The sequence below is a fragment of the Muntiacus reevesi genome, chromosome 2, assembly GCF_963930625.1.
Source record: "Muntiacus reevesi chromosome 2, mMunRee1.1, whole genome shotgun sequence".
NCBI classification, from domain to species: Eukaryota; Metazoa; Chordata; class Mammalia; order Artiodactyla; family Cervidae; genus Muntiacus; species Muntiacus reevesi.
The window spans coordinates 133351206-133377963 of NC_089250.1; the positions used below are offsets into that span (position 1 = coordinate 133351206).

The 26758-nt window shown below is 38.9% G+C and overlaps 1 protein-coding gene across 1 annotated transcript; it reads right to left on the reverse strand.

Moving 5' to 3' along the window:
* Window positions 1-105: 105 nt before the first annotated feature.
* ANKRD22 (ankyrin repeat domain 22) lies at window positions 106-23730 on the reverse strand. Its single transcript, XM_065919999.1, has 6 exons — window positions 23526-23730; window positions 12184-12375; window positions 10089-10196; window positions 5760-5837; window positions 2919-3017; window positions 106-2655 (listed from the first exon to the last, which is right to left on the reverse strand). The coding sequence occupies exons 1-6, from the start codon at window positions 23544-23546 to the stop codon at window positions 2578-2580; spliced, it is 576 nt and encodes a 191-aa protein (XP_065776071.1). The 5' UTR covers window positions 23547-23730; the 3' UTR covers window positions 106-2577.
* Window positions 23731-26758: the final 3028 nt, after the last annotated feature.

The following is a 26758-nucleotide window of genomic DNA, read 5'->3' on the forward strand; positions in this document are numbered from 1 at the left end:
CCCACCATATTAGGAAAAGGGAGGGCCGAGATTAGAGTTAAGATTGTATTCATTCCTTTAGACTTTTTGCATTTGAGGCTAAAACTGACATTTAATTTTTTCAATTAATTGAACTACTCATTGGGTGAACACAGTTTTCATGTACTATTGTGTATTCTGCCATCTTAAAAGGTAGGTTTTAGCTGACAGCTAGAAATTATCTAGTCATTGTTTACATCATTCAAATAAACTTCCTTAAAACATTTATTGTTGTCTACGAGCCATATTTTTGGAGCAATAAAGTAAAATGATGAATTGGAGTCAGAGGTCTTGAAGCTCCAGATGGTTGCTGAATTTGAAAAAATAAGCTAGATGTTTTTACCTTGTTGCTACAGAGACATAATAACACTACCTCAGGAAGCCAAGTTGCTTTAACCAAAAAAGAAAAATCAATGTACAGTATAGATGAAAAGGCCAAGTTTCATAACTGAGAGTCAAAGAAGATTATCTTCTAGGATATTTATGAGTTTTTCCAATAAAGCATGCGTGTGTATTTCAGTACCTACGTTCTAGCTCAAGCTTCTTTGATAATTTACAGATTGTTGCTAGGAGACCTACTGGCTACAAATGTCCAGCCAAGTTTTCTGCCTTCAAAAATTAAACACCAGGAAGAAAGTTTTAAAATATCATGAACATAATACAACATTATGCTTTGATCTTAACAGAGGTACTGTTATTAGGCAATCATACCCAGTTCAGCTAAGTTCAGTCGCTCCAGTCGTGTCCGACTCCTTGCGACCACATGGACTGTAGACCACATGGACATGTAGGCCTCCCTGTCCATTGCCAGTTCCTGGAGTTTACTCAAATTCATGTCCATTGAGTCAATGATGCCATCCAACCATCTCATCCTCTGTCATCTCCTTCTCCTCTTGCCCTCAATCTTTCCCAGCATCAGGGTCTTTTCTAATGAGTCAGTTCTTCACATTAGGTGGCCAAAGTATTGGAGTTTCAGCTTCAGCACCAGTCCTTCCAATGAATATTTAGGACTGATTTCCTTTAGGATGAACTGGTGGGATCTCCGTGCAGTTCAAGGGACTCTCAAGAGTCTTCTCCAACACCACAGTTCAAAACCATCAATTCTTTGGTGCTCAGCTTTCTTTATAAGCCAACTCTCACATCCATACATGACTACAGGAAAAACCATAGCCTTGACTAGATGGACCTTTGTTGGCAAAGTAACTCATTTATAAACCTGGATTTATTTCTTTAGAAAATTGTTCAATTTTCACAAAGTTTCAAAGACAACAGTTATGAATTACATGGTATGGTGATTTTGCAGAACTCTGACACCAAACTGAAGGCATTCTGGCAATTTGTTGGAAGTTTCACTTTTTTTTTTTTTTTTTTTAATCTTCAGAGTCACCTTATAACTAAGTTCAATGTGAATGGATCTTAGATAATGTAGTAAGAAACATTTAAGGTCTTCAGACTCTATATCTACACACAACTACTTCCCTCAAAAAGTATGTGCTTAAGGTACTGTGCAGAGTTCAGTAAATTTTCCTGGATTTTATTTTTTTTATTAGACCTTTGTTCTGTTTGGAGATGGTAAATCTTTCATTCTTAGACTGCATTTGTTACTACACACTGTGTGGTCCATGGCTAAAAATACTCATGATGCAGCCTTGCTTTGCAAAATTCAGTCATTTTTAAATGTGCTCATTTCTGTTTTCTCACTGACAAAGAACTTGAGACAGATATTTCAATGTTCACTATCTCTCCTCTAGAAGTTTAATTCAGATACCACCTAATCACATAGTTCTTTCTTGTCAAGAATTCTTTTATTCAAATAATTTACAATATTTTTATTTTATCAATAAAAAATACACTAACAAGGTTAATAACTGTCCTGCATTCACAAGAGAATCATAAAAATATTTTTGAACAAACAACTTGATAGTCACATAATCATGTTTGAAATCAAGATGGCTCTAATTTGTAAGCTGATAGCAAAACATCTAGAGATGTGCTGGTACACTGGCTCTTTGTAAGGGGAAAAAAAGCTCTGACTTGAAGCATTTGCCAATATCTGTTGTTGATAACTGATACATGATTTTGTTGAAGTCTGAATATTTACATATAAATCTCTAAACCTACACACATACATATACCATTCTGTACGAATATATATGCTTGATTCTTGGTCTTATTACTCAAAGGAGCCTCAGAGGAACAGTTTGTCTCTTGGGGCAGGATATGGATGGGACAGCCTCTTTATAAGAGCAGCGCAACTGAAAAGAGAGAAGAACACTGATCCTTTCCTTCAGAAGAGATTGACTTTGAAACATCACCTTGTTTTGACTGATGTGGACAGTCCAACATCTTTAGCGTCTCCCCCAGAAGGATTGTGACCATAATGAACTCCACTGAGCAAAAAGCATTAGAAATACAAAGCGCTTCGAAAATGTTACCCATGGCAACCAACCTTATCCCCGTACCATGGGGGTCTCCAAGTTGAGTGGTCTGCAGACCCACAGTCCAAGATTGAGACACAATCCAGGCCTTTTACTACTTCTTCATGTGAGATTGCAAAGATCATGATGCTTTCCTTAGCATTAATTCAATCTGGGAAAATTTTAATCTCTGTGCAATATCCAGGGAAGTCTCACCATGCTGAGAGGAAAAAAGAAACTATAATTATCACCAAGAAGGTCGAATGTCATTGCAAAGGATCTAGTAAACAGTTTAGTGTGACTGACTCACAGGCTTGGCAAGGGCTTTGAATGTCACTGCGTTCTAACTTTAATAGGATAACTTGATTCCTTAATAATTTGCTATTAACAACTTCAGGGGCGATTTATTTACGTCAACACAAGGCCAACGTTAGAAGGTGATGCTGATAGAAGGACCTCAGACCGTGGTCCCCAGATCCTTACCTTGTTCTTTATCATGGGGTTTGCATGGGCCTCAAGGAGCAGAGGAATGAGAGTCTGGTTTTTCATTTCACAGGCATAGTGTAGTGCGGTGCAGCCATACTGAAACACAAAAGACCAACAATGCAAGGGATCCATCGGAACCCTTACACACGTTACACGTGGCTTCTTTAGCAAGTACTTTTCATATTTTGTCTTGTACAACTCAGCCAAATCAACAGTCTGCAAACCATCCACATGCAATTACATTTCTTAAGCTCAAAAAGTCTGTTGTGCCTCAGTGTGTATATTATCAACATCCTGTAAGTCATCCATATCTTCTCTTCTTGTTTTCTGTTCCAGACTAAACAAATTCCGCTTATAAAAGGCTAATGCTGAACTATCCCAAGGTTTCTTTCCACAATTCTGGGCAATCACCACCTTGATTATGTTACCATCTTTTCTCTTAAAGAGTTTCCAAGTTTTTACAAATATCATCCTTTATGGTTGATAATCAAAATCCCTCCAGTCTGAAGAAGGTTGCTGGTGCTCAGATGCTATAGCACACCCACAAGATCAATGTTGGTCCACATAGTCATTGCCCATCCTTGCTTTGTAGTAGCTTATATTATGTATTATACAACAGCAGGTCTACTAGGGGAGTCTAATTTAAAACACAACTGACAGTCAGAGGAAATTTATAGCTGAGATATTCATGCCCAAAATTTTGTCTTTTAAAAAGCAGCCAAATAACTATGATTTTGAATGATAATATTCAAGAAGTGAAGAAATATTATGCTTGACTGTCAAGACTAACAAAATTGACTCTGGATCTTATTCCCCAGAAATTCTTCTAAGATCATAGGAAATAATGCTGCAACCACTTATTTTTTATTAAATGGTAATATGTTAAATGAAGATCTGGATCTGAATTTTTCCATATGGAATAAATAGGACTTAATTACCTAAAAATTCACTATACTGCATTACTTAGATTTGGGAAATGGACCTTAATATTCAGATGGTTTTCGAAAAATAGTGGGGAAAGAGTGTGTCTGCATGTATGTGCTTGTGTGTATGCAAAAATGTGATTTTTCTATCTAGAAATAGAGAGAGACATAGATAATGAGAAAAATATCCTAGGGAAATTTCAGTCATAGGCAAAGTTTAAACCTTTTTTAAGGGGAATTAAGTTTGAAATTATATTATGAACACATTTTAAAAAAAAATAGATACATTCTCTGTTGACTCATTTATATACATCCTTGGTGTAGCAAGTTTAAAATCATCAACTACTAAGTTAGAAACTAAGAAGCTCTGGATGAAAAGATCTTTCAACACATTACATGTGTTTTACATATTTTTAGTTATACAAATAACACTAAATAAGCAGAATCTTGAATTAGACAAGACATCAGAAGTCATCCAATACAGTCTCTAACCACAAATTGTTAAACAATACTTAAAAGCAAAAACTATTTGAAAAAAAGAAATACACCTTTTGAATTTAAATAAGAAGACCAAGCAATACCTGCAACAAATCTTTTAGGTTTCTTAAACAATCTTACTTAATATATTTCAAAATTATCTAAAAAATTGATGATGTACAGTCTATCCAAATTAATCAAAAATTCTAACTTAAATAAAAGGGAAAACATTCATTTCATAAGTGTATTCTCTTGGGCATTCTCCTCCTGTATCTCTCTCTCTCTTTCTCTCTCTCTCACACACACACAGACACACACAGAGACAGAGTGTGCTACTTCCATTTAAACAATATCAATATAACCAAAATTAAAATTACAATAATGCAAACAGGGATGGGGACATTTTCTCTATCACAGAAAATGGTAATAAACATGCACACACACAGATGTACACAGCATAAAGTACACAGCATGGATGTACACAGCATGGATCATAAAGAAAACCTAAGAATATTGGTTTTCTTAGGATCAAATTTCAACTTGCCTGCCCTTTCAATAAAGAACTGGGAATCAAAATTTCATTTTGCTAATATAAGCAAAATTTCATGCAAGTAAACTTCTGATCCCTTTATTATCATGCAAGAGAAGATGAGTGCAAGGGTATGGAGCAAAAGGTGAAAACAAAATCTTATATTTAAACAGGAAGAAGGTAGCTTACACTGCTTCTGTTATCACTGTTTTTATTGTCATTTGGATTTCTCTTTGACCTTTGCCCTTATTTTTCCTTAGTTTGCAGTTGGGGACCTTCTCACCAGTGGGTTGGGGTTTTGACTGCAACAGCTGTTAGGATTCATTGAGCACTTACTGTGTGCCAGTCACTCTGCTCTGTGCATCACGTGATGAGCCTTGTAAGAACTAGTGATGTCCCCATCTTACAGATGAGGAAACCCAAGAGTCAGGTAAGTTTAAAACTTGCCACAACTTGCATACATAAAAACTGCTAAGGTTTACACACAGGCATTTGGATTGCAGCTTAACTACTGAGAATGGAATTTTGTCATCAGAGCCTCCAATTTTACTAACTTTCCATTACTGGTGGAGCAGTTCTCTTAAAAAATGTACTATATTCAATAAAAGTATTAATCCCATGAGTTCAGTGGCAATCTCAAAGTTGCCTGACACAGTAAAAAGGAAGAAGAGAAAGGAGGGCAGGAGGGAGGGAGGCAAAGGAGGAAGGAGGGAAGAAGAAAGGCAAGAAAGGAGGAAGGAGCAGCTAAATGTTCAAGTGTTTCACAAAATAAAAAACAAGCAACTTTACAGATGACAAGTATTGTTGTTGTTTAGTCGCTAAGTCATGTCTGACTCTTTTGAGACAAGTATATTACCCATAAATACCATTTTGAATGTTATTTCAAAGTGACTACAAATGCAAGCTTACACAGTCTATGGCATTAACTTCGACACCAGCATTAAGCAGCATTCGTACAAGAGCCTCATTCTGCTTCGTCTTTGACACCTGTTACAACAGCAAGCACAAGAAAAACAAGAGAGGGTTATTTACAAATGTTGTCTCCATCTTATATCTGGAATATTCCCATCAGTAGGCTTTATTTTAATCCCAACATCCCCCTGCATCTATGCATCATTCTTAAATTCTCCCCACCTTCCCCCTGCCCTCCAGTAACAACTAGGGAAAGCCATGGTTGTCAGAGTGTGGTTCTGGAGTAGCAGCATCAGCATCTGGGGACCTAGAAATGCAAACTCGAGGGTGCCATCCCAGACCTGCCAAATCCTACTGAGGTTGGAGTCCAGTGACCTGTCTTTCCTTTCCTCACTCAAAACCGTTCTATAACATCCCATTGCTCTGGGGACAAAAGCAAAATCGTCAGCCTGTGGCAATCCCCATATATTCTGCTCTCCACTTAGGGCCTCAGCCATCTCAACCACACCCCCTGGCTCACCTTGCTCCAGCCACATTGGCCTCTGTTATTCTTTCATCCCCACAGGCTCCCCTGTGCCATAGAAGAGTTGCACTGAATGTTTCTTCTGCCTTGAAGCCTCCTCTCTTTCTTCTTTGCCTGGAAAATATCTCACCCTATCACCCTCTTCCTCCAACAGGGTTTCTCTGACCTACCTGTCCAGGCAAAATCCCTCTCCATTGACTACTTCTGTGTACCAACTACCTCATGAGAATTTCATAAGTTTCTTTCACTGTTTGATTTAATGACTCATTCTTCACTACCATCTAACTCTCATGAGGACAAGGACCAAACCTGTTTGGTGCATCATCGTATTCCTAATACCAGCACACTGTCTGGCACATAGAAGGTTTATAATAAGTATGTGGTGAATGGTTGAAAACATGAATGAAATTAACTAGGCTCCTCAGAAATCTACTTTTTCTGCCTAGTTTTCTGAGATTCTGATCACAGGACACTTTGAGCATCCCACACCATTCCACTGTGTAGGGAGAATGGCTGTCCCTATTCAAATGGGCATGTCCTGGAGTTAAGCCCCTTTATCATTTAGGAAGCTCCATCCAGCTGTCTTCTCTTTGCAGTTCCCTCCCGCCTCAATATCTGCCTTTCTCCTCCTGTCCTCTGATGTAGCACAATCCTTTCTGATCACTTCCCAGATTATTTCCTCTCATGTCATTTATTCTTTATGCATCACAAATTTACAACTTCAGGCCCCATGAATTAATATAATACATGTGCAATCAGAGCTGACTTATTCACTGTAATTCATCTTTTTTGCCCAGGCTCCAACTTTAAACGTTGTACTGTTTTAACTGATGAAAGAAATCAAAGAGAACACAAATAGATGGGAAAATGTACCGTGTTCATGGATTGGAAGAATCAATGTTGTGAAAATGACTATACTACCCAAAGCAATGTATAGATTCAATGCAATCCCTATAAAGCTACCAACAGTATTTTTCACAGAACTAGAACAAATAATTTCACAATTTGTATGGAAATACAAAAAACATCGAATAGCCAAAGCAATCTTGAGAAAGAAGAATGGAACTGGAGGAATCAACCTGCCTGACTTCAGGCTCTACTACAAAGCCACAGGCATCAAGACAGTATGGTATTGGCACAAAGACAGAAATATAGATCAATGGAACAGAATAGAAAGCCCAGAGATAAATCCACGAACCTATGGACACCTTATCTTCGACAAAGGAGGCAAGGATATACAATGGAAAAAAGACAACCTCTTTAACAAGCGGTGCTGGGAAAACTGGTCAGCCACTTGTAAAAGAATGAAACTAGAACACTTTCTAACACCATACACAAAAATAAACTCAAAATGGATTAAAGATCTAAATGTAAGACCAGAAACTATAAAACTCCTAGAGGAGAACATAGGCAAAACACTCTCTGACATGAATCACAGCAGGATCCTCTATGACCCACCTCCCAGAATATTGGAAATAAAAGCAAAAATAAACAAATGGGACCTAATGAAACTTAAAAGCTTTTGCACAACAAAGGAAACTATACACAGGGTGAAAAGACAGCCTTCAGAATGGGAGAAAATAATAACAAACGAAGCAACAAAGGATTAATCTCAAAAATATATAAGCAACTCTTGCAGCTCAATTCCAAAAAAATAAATGACCCAATCAAAAAATGGGCCAAAGAACTAAACAGACATTTCTCCAAAGAAGACATACAGATGGCTAACAAACACATGAAAAGATGCTTAACATCACTCATTATCAGAGAAATGCAAATCAAAACCACAATGAGGTACCATTACACGCCAGTCAGAACGGCTGCTATCCAAAAGTCTACAAGCAATAAATGCTGGAGAGAGTGTGGAGAAAAGGGAACCCTCTTACACTGTTGGTGGGAATGCAAACTAGTACAGCCACTATGGAGAACAGTGTGGAGATTCCTTAAAAAACTGGAAATAGAACTGCCATATGACCCAGCAATCCCACTCCTGGGCATACACACCGAGGAAACCAGATCTGAAAGAGACACGTGTACCCCAATGTTCATTGCAGCACTGTTTATAATAGCCAGGACATGGAAGCAACCTAAATGCCTATCAGCAGACAAATGGATAAGGAAGCTGTGGTACATATACACTATGGAATATTACTCAGCCATTAAAAAGAATTCATTTGTATCAGTTCTTTTGAGATGGATGAAACTGGAGTCCATTATACAGAGTGAAGTAAACCAGAAAGATAAAGACCAATAGAATATACTAATGCATATATATGGAATTTAAAAAGATGGTAATGATAACCCTATATGCAAAACAGAAAAAGAGACACAAATGTACAGAACAGACTTTTGGACTCTGTGGGAGAAGGCAAGGGTGGGATGTTCTGAGAGAATAGCACTGAAACAAGTATACTATCAAGGGTGAAACAGATCACCAGCCCAGGTTAGATGCGTGAGACAAGTGCTCAGGGCTAGTGCACTGGGAAGACCCAGAGGGATGGGATGGAGAGGGAGGTGGGAGGGGGGATCGAGATGGGGAACACATGTAAATCCATGGCTGATTCATGTCAATGTATGGCAAAAGCCACTACAATATTGTAAAGTATTTAGCCTCCAACTAATAAAAATAAATGGAAAAAAAAAAAAAAAAACATTGTACTGTTTTAAAGAGCAAGTTTGTGTGTCACCAAATTCTAAAACAGTCTGACCAATCATAGTTGAGACTTTTTCTTCATAATCTCTAAAAAGGCTTGGAAGTGAATGGCAGATTCTGCCCCCCCACACACACAACAAAACTACAAATACTCAAATGCTGTGGACTAAATATACATTTTAAAGAACTTTTTGAGTGTATAAACAGATTATATGTTTGTCAGTGAATTATAGTTTTTCCTCTCATAAACCCAAGCATCAAAATCAATGTTACCATATTTAATTATAGTTCTTCAAATTTATAACATTTAATTACTCAAAGAGATAATCACATTGCCTACTGGCAGAGTTTGTTCTGGAGCTTATGTTGACAATTATAACTGACACCCATAGTCTATTAGCAAGAAGGGAAGGGAGTTGGTCACTTAATAAATTGCATATATGTTGAGTCATCTCTCAAACATGGAACTTGCCAGAAGAAGAACCAGATGGGAAAAAGTGAATGAGTCAGTGCAAATTGGTCACTCTATTTGGGAAAAAAATCTCAAGCTTCATTTTCTACTCTTAATATGACTGTATTCATATACCAACTGCATCTTTCTTTATGTAAGCAGCTTACTGCACTCCAAAGATTCCTTCAAGCATGAATAAATCAACCAAGGGGAAAGGTGGGCTTCAAATTCTCTGTAAAGATCCCCTATGTTTGTCAGCTTCTGGTGCAAATCTCCTGGGATCTGTTTTTTAATTCACACCAGGGTGGGTCGTAAAAGTTAGAAACTGAGAAAGATATGTACAGACTTATACTCTCCTTACAAAAAAAAAGAGAGAGAGAGAAAATGAACAGTAGGGAGGGGATTTTTTTTAATATTTAGAATTTTTGCTTTTCCTTCAGAAGATTTGTAATCAAAATTAATTTATTTTTCCAAATAAACATTGCATAGATTATTTAATCATTGATTGATTAACCTGACTTCCTTTCTTCTTTCTTTACTTCAATCATAGCATTGCATATATGCTGGTAATGCCATTTATAGAATACAAACCAAGAGCTTATTTTTGTTACCATTTATTTACATCTCACCAGTGTAGCAAAACTTAATGACTCATGCTGACGATCTCTTACTCACTTATCTCATGAGTGTTGTACTCACCATGAGGAAATACCCAATAAGCAGGACAGGCATTAAGAGGATAATGAGTAGATAATCAAAGAAGGTAAATCTTTTCTTCACAGCGTAATGCAAGCAGGTTCTCTGTTTCTAAAAAATTCATAAAAGGACTCTTTATTAATAAAACACTTTTTCAAAATTCAGGTTTTTAAATTATAATATCAAAAACTTTAGTCTGTGATTTTTATTTTTGTGGTACCCATGGCACCCTTTTCTGAAGAGTACATCTAACAAATAAACCCCATTTTCCATTGACCAGAATATTGAACACAGTACAGTCTAAAGGAAAAGTTGGGCCACAGAAGAAGACAGTAAATAAAATGCACGTTTTACAAATTATCGAAAAATGGGTTATTACACTCATTTTAGTTTGGGGAGGAAATACATTGAGATATAAACAAAGGACTGAATTTAATATGAAAATCTATAGTTACTCCTTAATCTGGGCTTCGCTGGTGGCTCAGCAATAAAGAATCAACTGCAATGCGGGAGGTGCAGGTTTGAGACTTGGGTTTGATCCCTGAGTTGGGAAGATCCCCTGGAGGAGGGCATGGCAACCCACCCTAGCATTCTTGTCTGGACAGTTCCCAAGGACAGAGAAGCCTGGAAGAACACAGTCCATGGGATCACAAGAGTCAGATACGACTTAGCAACTAAGCTACCACCACCACCCCTCCTTAATCATCAGTGGTACACCAGAGCTTTCTGTTTGTTTGTTTTTAAGGACTCCAGTTAGGAGCCTTACTCCTAACTCCTAGGTTAGGGGAACTTCCTGAAGGCAGTTCACAGACCTAAGAAATGACAAAGCACCAGTTCAAATTATTAATGTGTAAGAATTAATAATGGGGGAAAATGTAACTGATTAAACCTTTAAAGAAACATTAAAAATATTTTTTAAATTGCAAACCAAATACCATTTCTCATAAAATCTCTACTTAAGTATCCACTGAAGTCCTTTCCATGATCTCCATGAGCAGGCTGGCTCAGGTTTTCTGCCAAACAGAGCTAACCTGCCTCCTCCCAGTGTTGACAAATATCTCTCAACCTCCTAACCACCAAGTCTCCTGAGAGGGCATGAACCCAGAAACATCTGTCTTGGCCACCCCCTCTCACCACAAGGCCACCCACCTGGTTCCTCAGCTGGGTGCTGAGGCAATCATGTCACACTCCATTAAACTGCCTATCTGTTATATGCAGCCCAGCCATGACTTGCTTTTAAACCCAACAACACAAAAAATGGGAAGCACAAACAAGAAAGTCCAGCAGTGACCCATTTTCTGATAATATATTATTACTCCAAATGTGGATTTTGAAGTGACTTGGATGGGGCAAGTGGGGCCTTATGGGCTATTTTCTGTCATTGAATGTACTTGAGTGGGTTCTGGGGATTCACAATTATTACAAAAAGTGACTTTTTATATTTACTCAGTATCCTTTAAATGTTGGTTTTACTGTGATGCCAATACTGGACGTTCCTGTGGGGTTCTGAAAGGATGTTCACAGCATCTCCTGTCTGGTTTCAAGTAGCCTTGTATTTGTTCTTTGCAAATTTCTTACTGAAATTCTTTTATTCCATAAGCAAATTATAGAATCTTCTGGAGATCAGAACATTGACATAGTAGACAAAAGTCTAACTAATGAAATAGCAGTACCAGGTCAATACTTATTTTCCAGGGACTTTTGCCAATTAACTTTTGTAATAGTGAGGAAGACGAGCAGGGAAAGAAGAAGGGCAAAGAGAAGCCTGGGGAGGAGGAGAAGGAGGAAAAGAAAGGAAGATGCTCTTTGCAGACAAATGAGTGAAACATTCCTGTTTTGTTTTGTTTTTTCATAAATGCAAGGACATAATTGCCACAAAACCCACAAAATATGCCTGCTCATGGAACTATACCTGCTCATGGAACTATGCTTTATTTTGCTTTTTAGCCTGATAACATGGCCTCAGTAAGTGTCAGTCTCTCTAAAGTAAGGCCAAAAAAATTTTTTGTTGATATTAAGAACTGCAAACAACAAGCAAATGACATCCACTCCTTCCACCGGGCCAAGGGGAAAGGCATCACCGTGGTCACAGCCTCACCTGGTTTTTGAGGTTCACATCAGCATTTCTTCTCAGAAGAAAGGAAACAATTCTCATGTGCCCCCGCCTGCAAGCACAGATCAAGGGGGTGTCTCCATTAAAGCCGTCTTGGACATTGATATAATTGCCATCTTCCTTCACCCACCGCCACACTTGACCCAGGTCATTCTGATAGGCCGCCTGGCAGATGGGCTAAGGAGAGGAAAACAAAAGCAGGTTTTGAAATATAGGAATAATTAAACTACAGCAGGAAAAAAAAAATCACCTGATACCTTGAAATTCTGTGTTTTGGAACAGTAGTCCTCTGCTTTGTAGATGAGATCTTGGGTCTCCATTATGTCTAGTCTTAAGGACTAGAACCTCATGATTTCCTAAATTGCTTGGCACACAGGCATGTTCATCCAAGACCAGTGAGTGAAAGGATGAATACAATATTACCAACTCGCTAAGAAAATCATATGTTGGGTTCATGGATTAATGTCTGTCAGGAAAGCAGGATTTTACTTAAAATGAAATCTGCCTATGGGAGGAGTTCAGGGCAGCCAAGTAATGGGTCAAATACATATGACCATCTGCCCCCTTCCCGCACACCCCATCAAGGAACTCTGCACAGTGGGAAAGACCTATTTCAGACAAATAATATACAAATATTGAATTATGTAATTACTTGTAACTAGATGCTTTTTATTTTATAAAGAATTATAAGGAAGTTGGCAACGCATGATGGGAGTTTCTGAGCCTACCTAATCTTGCCTAATTTCCCCCCTCTGCTCTCCCTCTGGACTTCTCTCTTTTTTTCAGTTTGTTGTTGCTTAGTCGCTAACTCATGTCAGACTCTTTTGCAACCCCAGGGACTGTAACCTGCCAGGCTCCTCTGTCCATGAGATTTCCCAGGCAAGAATACTGGAGTGGATTGCTATTTCCTTCACCAGAGGATTTTCCCAGGGATCAAACCCATGTCTCCTACATTGGCAGGTGGATTCTTTATCATTGGGTCACCAGGGAAGCCGATGTTTAATTCCCCCATCAGGGCCTCTGCCCTTACTACCCCCTCTAGAAAACAAACAAGCTAAACAAGTCAAAACACTTTTCACCTCTCTCCTCACCTGGCTAACTTCTAGCTTATCCTTCATGTCATAACTTATTTTTCTATTATCTAAGTCTTTCCTGGCTTCAGCATTCCTTTACAGCAACTGACATAATTATACCTCTTTTCTTATTTATAATTGTGTGTTTCACACCAGTGTGAATCAGGAGGCGTTGAGGCCACAGTGAGTGAGGGGAAGCACTGAAGCTCAGGCTAGAAATTCCACATGAATAGAGATTACTTAATTTCATTCACCACCGCAGCCCCAGAAAAGATTGCTGAATTTGATCATTAATGACCATTCAGAGATCAGTTTCATGCAGTGTTGGGCAGCACTGGGAACAGAGTAGAGAAACATTAAATATTTTCAGATTGATTTTAATTAGACAGTATTAAAAAGCACTTAAAATACCTAGCACATGAACCATACTTAGTTTATGGAAGTTATCATTATTGCTTATGAGTTTTCCAGGTGGCATTAGTGGTAAAGAATCCACCTGTCAATGCAGGAGACATAAGAGACACAGGTTCGATCCCTGGGTCAAGAAGGTCCCCTGGAGGAGGAAATGGCAACCCACTCCAGTATTATTACCTGGAGAATCCCACAGACAGAGCAGCCTGGTGGACAGCAGTCCATGGAATTGCAGAGAGTTGGTCATAATTTAGTGACTGAAACAAGTATTAATTAAATTAACTAGCAGCATCTGCCAACAGGTAAAGAAATAGTGATCAGAGTGGTTGCAAGAGAAGACAGAAAAAGATATGGCCCAAATGCAAAGGAGGCAAAGTTTTTTTTAATTATAAAATTAAATTGTTATGTCTAACTGACGGTAAAGAGCCTGCCCGCAATGCAGGAAGTGTGAGTTGCATCCCTGAGTCTAGAAGATCCCCTGGAGAAGGAAACGGCAACCCACTCCAGTATTCTTGCCTGGAGAATCCCGTGGACGGAGGAGCCTGGCGGCTACATACAGTCAACAGGATCTCAAAGAGTTGGACACAACTGAATGACTACACTTTCACTCTCAACTTTTTTTTAGACATCACACAGAAGTGATTTGTTGGATGACTTGTACAAGCAGATGAGAAAATTCTATGCTGTTCTACATGCTATCTCCACTAGGGAGCAGCTCGGAGTCATAAAAGCACTGACAACAGATGCCAGTCTCTCAGAAGGAAAAAACTGTCATATTAGCTAGATTTAGCTGTTTGGAAAAACCCATTTCATTTTTAAAAAATTTAACCGTAGACCTGTGAAACTTTGCCTCTTATCACTACTACTGACGGACTAGTGTTTGGGAAGTGATGGTTTCCAAAACTTAAAAAGAGGTGGTTCTAGAGTTAATTTTTCTGTTAAAAAGTAAAGTGTCTTCCTGGCTTGGTTAGACATCCTATCCGAATTGTTAATTTTTCTTTTTCAAAAATTTTTATTGACAATATTTAAAAAGGTGGAGTTTTTTATGTCGTAATCGGGCTTTCGAGATTCTCTTAAAATACTCAAACATTTTAAGAGCCCACAGTTCACACAGGACACCACACAAAGTTCCCTCTGCTTGGGCTGCTCAAAATCTTCATTGAGAACTAAATATGAGGAGGAAAGGAAAAGTGGACAGTTTTCCTGCAAGAGTTGCCCAGTGCCTTGGCGTGTTTTCTCAATCCCATTTGAGCAACATTACTTACAATATTAGCCTGACCTTATCTTTCCATCATTCCTAGGCTCCCTATATCCTAAACACACAGTTTCTGTGTTTAGCAATATCTGCTAAAAAAAAGAAAAAGTTTAAAAGTTTCAAGAAGGAAGATAGAATTAAGAAAGTCAAGTTCAAGAAAAGATGGTGGGATCTGATCATTAATGACCATTCAGAGATCAATTTCACACAGGCTTGGGCAGAAGGCAGATTATATGGGCCTGAGTACTTGGATTAAGAAGAATTGAAGAGTGTGATCAGAGAGGAACCTGTGGCAAGTTTGGTGTGTGTACTCAGTCACCCAGTCATGTCTGACTCTTTGCGACCCCGTGTACTGCAGCCCATCAGGCTTCTCTATCTGCGGAATTTCCCAGAAAAGAATACTGGACTGGGTTGTAAGTTTGGTAGTGAAAGCTAAGAGGGAGCCAGTGGGTACCCAGAGGAGAGTATCAGGGTCCAGCCAAAGTTCTACCCCCCTTATAGACAAGGTGGTAGTTTCAAGTGGTTATAAATACAGGCACTGGAAGCAAAGTTTCTAGGTTCCAATCTCAGCCTTGCCATTTAACAACTGTGCTATTTGGACAACTTAAACAATTTCTGTTCAGTTTGTTTCTTCATTTAATAATCATGTCTTCTTTATTAGGTTACAAAAAGGATTAAGTGTGACTGTGTAGATAAAGCGCATAGCTCAGATCTGACTCATAATAAACCCTCAATTAACATAAACTATACCCTTAAAATTATTTTTTATTTATTTTTTTATGGTCCAAAAATATAGTTTTATTATGGTATACATACTTTTCTGTTAAAACTAAAATTACAATACTTAAGCATAGTTAAAAGGGACAGCAAGTACCCAAGAATTTTGTTTAATTATAGTTCAGTTTCTGGAGGACATTGGTCATATGTGTAATTCAAGTTTTTATAAAAATTAACATTACTGAGAAATGTAAGTACATTCCAATATTCAGATAACTTGGCAATAAAACTATGTGGATAAACATAAAGTCAAAAGTGTGGGCTAGATCATAACAATATTTAATATCAAACACACCTGGCTCTGCATGTTTGTATCCTTATAATTATTTCTTAAAAACATAGAAGCCAGTGAAGGTGAGCAGAGATGGTTATCAGATAAATAATTACTGAAAGAGTAATGATGGGATAGAGAACCCACCGTATAGCACAAGGAGCTCTACTCAATGCCCATTAATGACCTGTATGGAAACAGAATCTCATGCCATTTGCAGCAGTATTAATGCGACTAGAGATTATTATACTAAATGAAGTAAGTCAGAAAGAGAAAGACAAATACCATGTGATATCACTTACATGTAGATTCTAAAATATGGCACAAATGAACCTATCTATGAAATAGAAAGAGACTCATAGACTCTTGGTTGAGATCAGACTTGTGCTTGCCAAGGGGCTGAGGGGAGGGAGAGAAGTGGACTGGTAGTTTGGGGTTGGTGGATATAAATAAACCATTACATTTAGAATGGATAAACAACAAGGTCCTACTGTACAGCAGAGGAAACTATACCCAGTTTCCTGGGATAAGCTGCAATAGAAAAAATATTTAAAAATAAGAATGCATGTATATGTAAAGCTGAATCACTTTGCTATACAGCAGAGACTGGCACAACATTGTAAATCAACTATAATTTTTTTTTTAAAAAAGGCCCATTCCAGAATAGAGCTATCACCAGAGCTCTCTGCAAGGAATATGGGGAAAATTCAGCAAAGCCTAAAGATCAGAGAATACTTTGTGTCCCACGGTTTCTGCAGGCCCAGCAAACATCCATCTACTGAATGCTTGCTTTTTCATCTTCTTAAAGAAAAACATTTATTTTTGGTTTTGTTTTTTTTTTTTTTTTTTTGGTTGCACCGGGTCTTAGTTGTGGCATGTGGATCTAATTCCCTGACTAGGGATCAAATCTGAGCCCACTGCTTTGGGAGCATGGAGTTTTAGCCACCTGCCCACCAGGGAAGTTCTCTGCTTTTTCATCTTTACATGAATTCCCTTCCTCCCCTTTGAAGTCTCAAATCACTACCCCGACATCCTCTGCAAATTTAGCTGAAGATGGTATTTAACGTGAAGATTTCAGCCATTTTGGCGAGCTACTCAGTTTTCCTGGGTCTCTCCCATGTAAACATGTTATCAAACTTTTGATTGATTTTCTCCTGCTTATCTTCCTCATGCCCATCTAATTCGCAGATCAGCCTGAAGAAGAGGAAGTGTCCATGTCTGGCCTTAAAAATAGTCGAGAGCTGGGTGCTAGAAGCCCACCTCTGTCCCACTTTGAATCCCACCTTTTCAGGTTTCCCTGGTGGCTTAGAGGATAAAGAATCCACCTGCCAATACAAGAGACCCAGATTCAATCCCTGGGTTGGGAAGATCCCCTGGAGAGAGGAATGGCAAACCCATTCCAGTATCCTTGCCTGGAGAATTCCATGGACAGAGGAACCTGGTGGGTTACAGTCCACGAGTTTGCATTTTTAGTAACATGGAAGAACCTGAGCTGCCGGCACCATTATAGATTCTCTAAAAGCAAAGTTTCTCCCACCACGCCCATCCTCATTATTGCTTCCCTCTAAGTGTAGAGGATCTTCCTTAACTGTCAGTCTAAAGAAAGACGATGTGGAGCTCTGCCTTGATAAGCTGCTTATTAACACTCTCCATGCTGAAGATCCACTCATTTAAAACGTTCCCTGGGACTTCCCTGGTGGTCCAGCGGTTAAGACTCTGCGCTCCCAATGCAGGGAGCACAGGTTTGATCCCTGGCTGGGGAACTAAGATCCTGCATGCTACACGGCATGGCAAAAAAGGAGTGTGAGGGGGAATTAAAATGTTCCCTAACAACTTCTGAGAAGGATAAGTGGCTTTTGATGCAACATGGTTCAGGTAAAGAGCCTTGTATATTAACGAAATGTCTTCCCAGAAAAGTCGAGAAAGCATTTTCTTCCTCTTCAATTCAAGAAGTCTTAGGGAACAATAATGAAGGTTTAATTTTACTTGTACAATAAATCTCAAGCCTTTCCTTCTGATGACTCCTTTCTTCACATACTGTGACTTAAATTTCTTAGTAAATTCTTTCTTTCAGACAAATTTTTAAAAGGCACAAGGTGATTTTTTTGTTGTTGTTGCTGTTTGTTTGTCTTTCGTCTTTAGGTCTGCTAGCCTTTATGTTATGTGAAGGATAGTCTCAGCGGTGGTTGGGTTATAAGGAGTAGTAACAGTGAAGGGGAAATCAAAGCAAGGCACACATTTATCTATTTTCTATTCTTTCTCCAACAAACATCCTCTTGAGAATGTGATGTTGTCTTCACCGCCAGAAAGTTAAAGAAGCACCAAAATTTTGCAAAGGGACAATATGCAAACAAAGAAGATACAGCTTGTAAAATTATGAGGAGGGATTTTTTTTTTTTTTCAACTGCCTTTGCTTCTCCTTTTCCGTCATCTGGAATGACACAGTGTTTCATGCTGAACTGGATCTCACCCAGCCCTCTTGTTTTATGTATATCAAAACTGTGACTTGGAGAGGTTAAATGATTCCCTGTAAGGGCCAAGAGTTTCTGGCACAATGGATACTAAATTCAAGGTCTTCAGGATTTCCATCCCAATGGCCTTTCCACTCATTACATCTCTCTTTCTCTCCCTACTGAGCTCTCCTCCTCAGGGGTACCAGCTCTCCCAAAAAGCCCTGCTCAGCTGAAATTGCTTTATCTGGACACTGTTCATTTCAACATGATCCCGCTTTTCTTTAAACTATATGTTCTTTTTCTATGGCATCATCTTCCTATCTGAAAAATAGATTCATTTCTAAAACATTAATACTAAGTGTGTGTGTGTGTGTGTGTGTGTGTGTGTGTAAGCACCTCTGTTCATAGGTAATTTTAACATTAAACTTTCCGAAAGTTTAAAGGGCTACATCATTTATGGTATGATTCTCTAGATATTCCTCTTAGGGCCTGATTCCCCAGCTGACAAGTATAAGAGCTTAGAGAAGATTCTATAGGTCTTCTAAGCACAAATTCTTGAGCTCTTTAAGTGTTTATACATATTCCTGCTTTCTAATTTTTGTTTTGCAACAATACTTTCCAGTGCAACACTTCTCTACAGCTGAGAGTAAGCTGTACCTCACTGGAACCTGGATTTAGTACCCTATTCTTCTAAGGGAAAGGGCCACAGTGTGTCTTCATGGGGAGCAGAGTGGTTAAGACCAGCTTCTTTATGGAGGGTGACATGCCTGTTTAGAGAGCTTTAGAGAAAGAGTTTAGCAGGTTCACCAGCAGGTAAGCAGAATTTCCCTGAATGTACACAGGTCTCTAGCCAGTAAGTACTCTCTAGTTTCATTAACTCTGAGCAGGTTCCTGAAACTGTCTTTACCTCATGTGTGCATGCGTGCTAAGTCGCTTTAGTCATGCCCGACTCTGTGCGACCGTGTGGACTATAGCCTACCAGGCTCCTCTGTCCATGGGATTCTCCAGGCAAGAATACTAGAATGGGTTGCCATGCCCTCCTCCAGGGGATCTTCCCAACCCAGTGGAGGAACTTGAATCTCTTATGTGTCCTGCATTGGCAGGCACAACCAGGCACACAATAAGTCCAAAGTACATGTTTGTTATTATTGTAAACAGTATGAACAGATATGTGTGATAAGAGTTTAAACGAATCAGCCCTGTTTAAAAGTCTGGCTTGTGTAACTGGGGGTGATCACTCCAAGCTAGGTTCTCTCACTGAGCTCTGAGCATATCCCCTACTGTAGGCATTAGGAATGACTCTGGAATGCCCACTCATTCTCTCCTTCTATTTTTAAAAAAATTTTATTGGCGTATAATTGAGTCACGATGTTGTGTTAGTTTCTCCTTCTTTCTTAAAAATATATTTGAAATAATTTAAATGTCCAACAGGGAATACACGGATAAAGAAAATGTGGTACATCTGTATCTACAGTGGAATATTATTCAACCATACTTCTACTACTAAGTCGCTCAGTCGTGTCCAACTCTGTGCGACCCCATGGACCACAGCCCACCAGGCTCCCCCGTCCCTGGAATTCACCAGGCAAGAACACTGGAGTGGGTTGCCATTTGCAGCCTACCAGGCTCCTCCGTCCATGGGGTTTTCCAGGCAAGAGTACTGGAGTGGGTGCCATTGCCTTAAATAGGAACAAATTTCTTTTACCATTTGTAACAACGTAGATGGAGGAGGAAATGGCAACCCACTCCAGTATTCTTGCCTGGAGAATCCCATGGACAGAGGTGTCTGGCAGGCTACAGTCCATGGGGTTACAAAGAGTCAGACATGACTGAAGCACCTTAGCAGGGCTCATAACAAAGATGGACCTTCAGGGTATTATACTAAGTGAAGTATGTCACACAGAAAAAGATAAATACCAGGTGCTCTAAATTTTTGCTGTGATTAGTTGCTCAGTCATGTCTAACTCTTCGCAGAATTTAAATAACAACAATGAAAAACAACAAATCAAGCACATACACACAAAAATCACACATGAATATTGAAAATATATTGGTGGTTGCCTGAGACAGAGGGAAGGAGGTGAAAGGTGGGGGAAATGGGTAAAGGAAGTCAAAAGGTGCAAATTTCTAGTTATAAAATGAGTAAGTCATTGGGATGCAATGTAAGCCTGGTGACTATGGTGATGGATGTTAACTGGACTTAGTGCGGTGATCATTTTGCAATATATACAAATATTGAATCATAACTTTATACACCTGAAACTAATGTAATGTCAGTTATATCTCAATAAATATATATATGCTAGGTATTAATATAAATAGATATTAATATAAATAGCTATTAATATAAAATAGCATAACTATTAGCAATGCAAGACTCTAAAGAATAGCAGAATATGCACCCCAATTTTCACCTCTTAATGGAACAGTTATTTTGAGGAAAAAGCAATTGAGAAAAAGTAGATACAAAGATTATTCTCTGCCCTCCTTTTAACTAAAAGCAGGATATAAATTTGTGAAGGTGTCTCCCTTCCTTCTCTACCAGGAAACACAAAATTACCTTTGTCAGCCCAGAGAAGGCAACAAAGCAATCTACAGAAACTAGATCTCATCTTCCATTAGCTCTCTTATGTATTTGCCTTCCCTCAATTTTCTGCCTTAGGAACTCAAAGTTCTTTTCCTTCCATCTTGCCACTGATCTACAAACTCGTTGTTCTTTTGTTAAGATGCTATGTGAGCCCAAGTTGTAAGTACCTCTTTGAGTTACTCCGAGTAGTATCATTGGATACTGAGTTGCATGGAAATACCTTTTATCCCATCACTACCTTATTGCCTGACATATCAGTAAACAAAGGATGTCAGAGTCATCAAAGACTGCAGCCACCTCTGACCATCAAAGGTGATCTGATGAGCCCTGAGGGAACTCAGTAAGAAAACAAATAACCTGCCATCTAGAAGCCAGCAGATTGCAACCACTCCCTACAGTGAGCCCTGAGAACACTCAGGATGTGAAAACCAGGATATAGGCCCGAGATAGCTGAGATGCATATCAAAGAAATGATTTCAGTGAGCCCAGACTCTGGCATCTTTCCATACATGGAAAAGCACTAAATTCTTTAACTTGAGATATCTAGTTTTCTTTTGTTAACAGTAATCATCTGTTCCTACTACCTGCCTTTGCTTGCAAAGCTCCTATATATTCTGACTTCCCCTTCACCTCCTCGGAGCAGTTTTCTCAGGGTTACTTGAGATGTTGCCTTCTGGGCTTGAGATCCTCAGAGTATCTGCTGAATAAAACATAACTCTCAACTTTAAGGTTGTGCATGTGTTTTTCAGTCAATACTATCCATGATTCAATATTAATTATGAGCTTTAAATAATTACCTATGAGTTTCTGGGTAAGTTAAAGTCTTTTACGGATATGTGTAAACATGTGATGTGTGTGTGTGCATGTGTTTGTTGTATTTGCTTTCAAATATCACAGTAAATTCCTGTTAAAAGTGAACCATTCATTCTGCTTCTGAGGATATTCTCTTTGAAACTGCTAAGTAACTCATTATGTCTTGCCTTGCCTTGACTCAACCACATGAGCAGGCCATTAACAATTACGCTGCTCACACAGAGATTTCTGTAAGTAAGTATTCCTGGGGCCTAAACTACAGTCTGGTCTTCCCTGTTGGTTCAGTTAGTAAAGAATCCGCATGCAATGCAGGAGATCTGAGTTCGATCCCTGGGTTGGGAAGATCCCTTGGAGAAGGGAACAGCTAAAGCTATAGCCTGGCTTCTCACAGCTGTGGTCCTGGCCCAGCAGCATTATCTTAGGCCCAGCCAGACCTACAGAATAATAATCTATATTTGAAAAGGATGTTTGAGTGACCTGTATGCACATTAAAGTTTGAAAAGCACTAGCCTAAACCAGTGTTTCTCTCCCAAGAGGTGGTAAGCTGATCACCTACATCAGGATCACTTGACAGGCTCCTCTACAAAGCAGGTTTCTGGACCCTACCCCAAACCGAGTGAAGCAGAATCTCTGGGGTGGGGGCCCTTGAAACTGCATTTTCAACAAGTTCCTCTCCCCAGCACTTAGGCAATCTAGGGTTTAAGAAAAGCCAGAGTAGCATTTTAGAATATTATACATGTTGACACTTTCATCTATGTGGGTTTTTCACAAGCCTAAAGTCGCTGGGCAAGACATACCCAGAAATATAAACTAATTAAAGAACAAGCTGACTACTGAAACACAAACCCACACCTGGCATTAGACAAAACTGCCAACACTGAGAAAATGCCTTTAGTAATAGACGAACCACCCGAAGAGGTTCCACTGCTGAAAGAGGTTTCAAGCGTCTGCAATGAAATGCAGACAGACAGGCTATTTGTATCAGAGAGGAGAGGGAGCAAATCATGAACAATAACATCATTTCCTCTCTTGGACTCTTGTTTAAACATCACTCTCCTGTTCTCCTTTAAAACATTAGTAAAAATCTATTTGATTCTAACTGGTTACTCTCAATATAGGAGAAAGTATTTCTGTATCCATCAGATGTGAAAAGAAAAATATCAAAATGCATTCTGTTTTCATCTGTCTTCTATATAGGGGCAGGCTTTATTAGTAATTGCTAGAGGTGAATTTCCTTTCAAATACCAAGAAGAAAGGTGTTACTCTGTATTATACAAATGGTTCCATAAAAGAACCTGGCTATCTGTTGTCTGTTTAGAAAATTCAACTGAGGACAATTTTTCCTTATCCCCTGGATATTTGACATCAGAAAACACAACTCCATTAACTCCATCTTCATAAACTTCATTTTATGGATCCAAATTACCCCCATAAACATCTGGACATCATGACTTGTACACACTATGGCTCTGTCTAGTTAAAGTTTTAGAGCTGCAAAATAATATTGCCTTAAAAATATTAAACATATCAAAAAGACTAGCACACAGGACCTTGTTTTGACTTAATGCTCTTACAGAAAGTTAGACAGAAGAAAAGGAGACATAGTAACAGGGATAGCAAGTTCCATTTGAAAAGCAGGAGCCAGTTTTAACACTCTGGGAATCTTATTTCCAGAGAACTTACATACCTCAGAGTATAGGATTCCCATACTGGTCCTTCACAGATTTACTTCACCTCTACAGCTTCTTGAATCTTCTTGAGGTATTTCCAGTTAATATCCAAATCCTTCCCAGTCCAGAGAAAGGTCTCTAGAAGCCCAGGGCGGTCAGCGGCAAGTCATTTCTTCTGACGCCGGTGAGTATTCTTCTAGAAGCCCACAGCAACACACCTTCCTGAGCCCAACCCAGTGAAACAAGGGTATTAGTTTACCGTGTAATGAATGACCCAAGTCCTGCGTCATCTAATGTTACAACCCCGAGGAACCGGTTTCTGAGTCATATCTACTCTGCCAATGGTGACATGTGAAAAGAAGGAAGCAGAGTTGAAGGGGGAAGAAAAGTTCTCACAGGGTCAGGAAGGACTCAGGGCTCAAAACAGGGTACTATGTTTGGGACATTTCCTATTGAAATCTGGTTTTCAGTGGTTATTGAGAAAGGCTAAGTGCAAACAAACTCACTTGTTAGAACCATATATGTTGGCACAGGACTTGACCTTTGTGAAAAATCCACTTTAAAATTAATGGATTATTACTATCTTTATTCACAGATAAGTTTGTTTAATATTCTTGATGTTTCGATATAAACTAATTAAAATAATAAAGTCAACTTGCGAACTATTTTAAATACATAAATATACTCATAATGACTTTCAAGGGCATCTCTGAGTAAAGTTTGAGCAACTCAAAAAGAAACTAAATTTTGGAAAAATTAATCCCATTTACATTCTAGTCAATTCAATTACCTTGAAAGGTTTAAATTATACTTATAGTATTACCATATTTGATTTTCCTTTATAAGCACTGTAATTCTGAGCATAACAAGTAATACTTTCACAGCTAAACAATCTCGTGAATTGAATAAACTAAACTTACTCTAATAAAACAAATATTAAATTGTCTTAAATATTCTTTTTTCAAATTTAGTCAAATTAATTTATAATATTCCATTTAAAAATCATAAGTCCAAAATCTCTATTATACATTTGATACTTTTGAGCTGTGGTGTTGGGGAAGACTCTTGAAACTCCCTTGGACTGCAAAGACATCAAATCAATCAGTCCTAAAGTAAATCAATCTTGAATATTTATTGCAAGGACTGATGTTAAAGTTGAACTTCCAAAACTTTGGCCATCTGATGCCAAGGGCCAATTCATTGGAAAAGACCCTGATGCTGGGAAAGGCAGGGGGAAAAGGGGACGATAGAGGATGAGATGGTTGGTCAGCATCACAGACTCAATGGGCATGAGTTTGAGCAAACTCTGGGAGTCAATGAAAAACAGGGAAACCTGGTGTGCTGCAGTCCATGGAGTCGCAAACAGTCAGACACAACTGAGTGACTGAACACCAACAATACATTTTGCATGGAATCACCAGGCCACATGGTCCAATAGGCTAACATGCCAAATCTCTTAAGCACTTTTGACATTGTGTGTGTGTGTGTGTGTGTGTGTGTGTGTGTGTGTGTGTGTGTGAACAGTCAGTTACTCAGTCACGGCTGACTCTCTGCAGACCCATGGACTGGAGTTTGCCAGGCTCCTCCATCAGTGGAATTTTCCAGGCAAGAATACTGGGGCAGGTTACCATTTCCTGCTCCAGGGGATCTTCCCGGCCCAGAGATCAAACCCATGGAGTTCTCTTACTTCTCCTGCATTGGCAGGTGGATTCTTTACCACTAGCGCCTAGGAAGCCCAGACATTTTATATATCAAGTGAAAGTGCAAGTTGCTCAGTCATGTCCAACTCTTTGTGACCCCATGAACTGTAGCCTGCCAGTTCAGAGCCTCCTCTGTCCATGGAATTCTCCAGGCAAAAATATTGGAGTGGGTAGCAGTTCCCTTCTCCAGGGAATCTTCCCAATCCAGGGATCAAACACAGGTCTCCCGCATTGCAGGTGGATTCTTTCCCAGCTGAGCCACCAGGGAAATTGTTATATTTGGTACCAAATATAATACAAAATATTCACACATTTTTTCTGAACTTAACACAATCACAGCAAAGTGCTAAATGTTCCCAGAATTAAAACACACACTCATGAGAAAAGAGTTCAGTCATCCCAAGCAAACGGATGGGACTCTGATCAGTTGAGGTTCTTTCTGGTCAAGATTAAGGAGCTAGGATTCAAGACCTGAGCTGTTTTATTTCTTTTCCTCCCCAGGGAAATTCTTTCTACTCCACTGATGGATGCAGTGGAGTCTTATTGTTATTATAATGAGAATTATACACTACTATGCCTTGGCTTTGGAGCCAACCCCCCAGTAATTTTAAGAATTAGCTAATACTTCTGTTGGAGACTTGAAGACGGAAGTCTGCAATACCCAGCAAGATTGCAACTGACTTCCTCTTTGGCTTAGTTTGATTTTGCATTTCTTTATTCTTAACACATTCAGGGTCTTTCCCATTGACCTAAACATTAATGCTATTTCCAGGGAGTACTTCACTCTCTTGTGTAAATCTTCTGTAACCCTTTTTAGCTTCCTTTGTAATCTCTTCTAATTTATTTACCAGAACTCTTCACTTTCACTACCTCTATGCTAAGGTTGCTGCTGGTTTCTCCAAGCTCTTTGCACCCTAACTGAACTGAAAAACCTTCTTTAATTTCCTAACAGGACCACAACTCCTCTAACTGGAATCTTTCTCTCTCTTGACTGCATCTTGAAAGTGTAGGAGTTTGAAACAAGCTTCCCCAAATGTGCCATGTTGATATGAAGATTACTTTGAACTAAACGCAATAGAGACCCAGTGGGTTCAAGAGAATCCATTGCCCCTCCCTTAACTACCCAGATTGATTTTATTCTTTGCAGCCAAAGATGGAGGAGCTCCATACAGTCAGCAAAAACAAGACCCAGAGCTGACTGTGGCTCAGATCATGATCTCCTTATTGCCAAATTCAGACTTAAATTGAAGAAAGTAGGAAAATCACTAGACCATTCAGGTATGACCTAAATCAAATCCCTTATGATTATACAGTGGAAGTGACAAATGAATTCAAGAGATTAGATCTGATAACAGAGTGTCTGAAGAACTATGGACAGAGGTTCATGACATTGTACAGGAGACAGGGATCAAGACCATCCCCAAGAAAAAGAAATGCAAAAAGGCAAAATGATTATCTGAGGAGACCCTACAAATAGCTATGAAAAGAAGAGAAGCAAAAGACAGAGGAGAAAAGCAAAGATATTCCCATCTGAATGCAGAGTTCCAAAG

What these genes read in the sequence shown, in the direction of transcription:
- ANKRD22 (XM_065919999.1), bottom strand. Translation starts at nt 23,546, where the DNA reads ATGGGAATCCTATACTCTGAG. An exon ending in AAGTTAATGCCATAGACTGT is followed by an intron (nt 3,018 to 5,759) that starts GTAAGCTTGCAT and finishes TTTGTGTTTCAG; the next exon opens with TATGGCTGCACCGCACTACA. An exon ending in ACCCCATGATAAAGAACAAG is followed by an intron (nt 2,656 to 2,918) that starts GTAAGGATCTGG and finishes TTTTCCTCTCAG; the next exon opens with CATGGTGAGACTTCCCTGGA.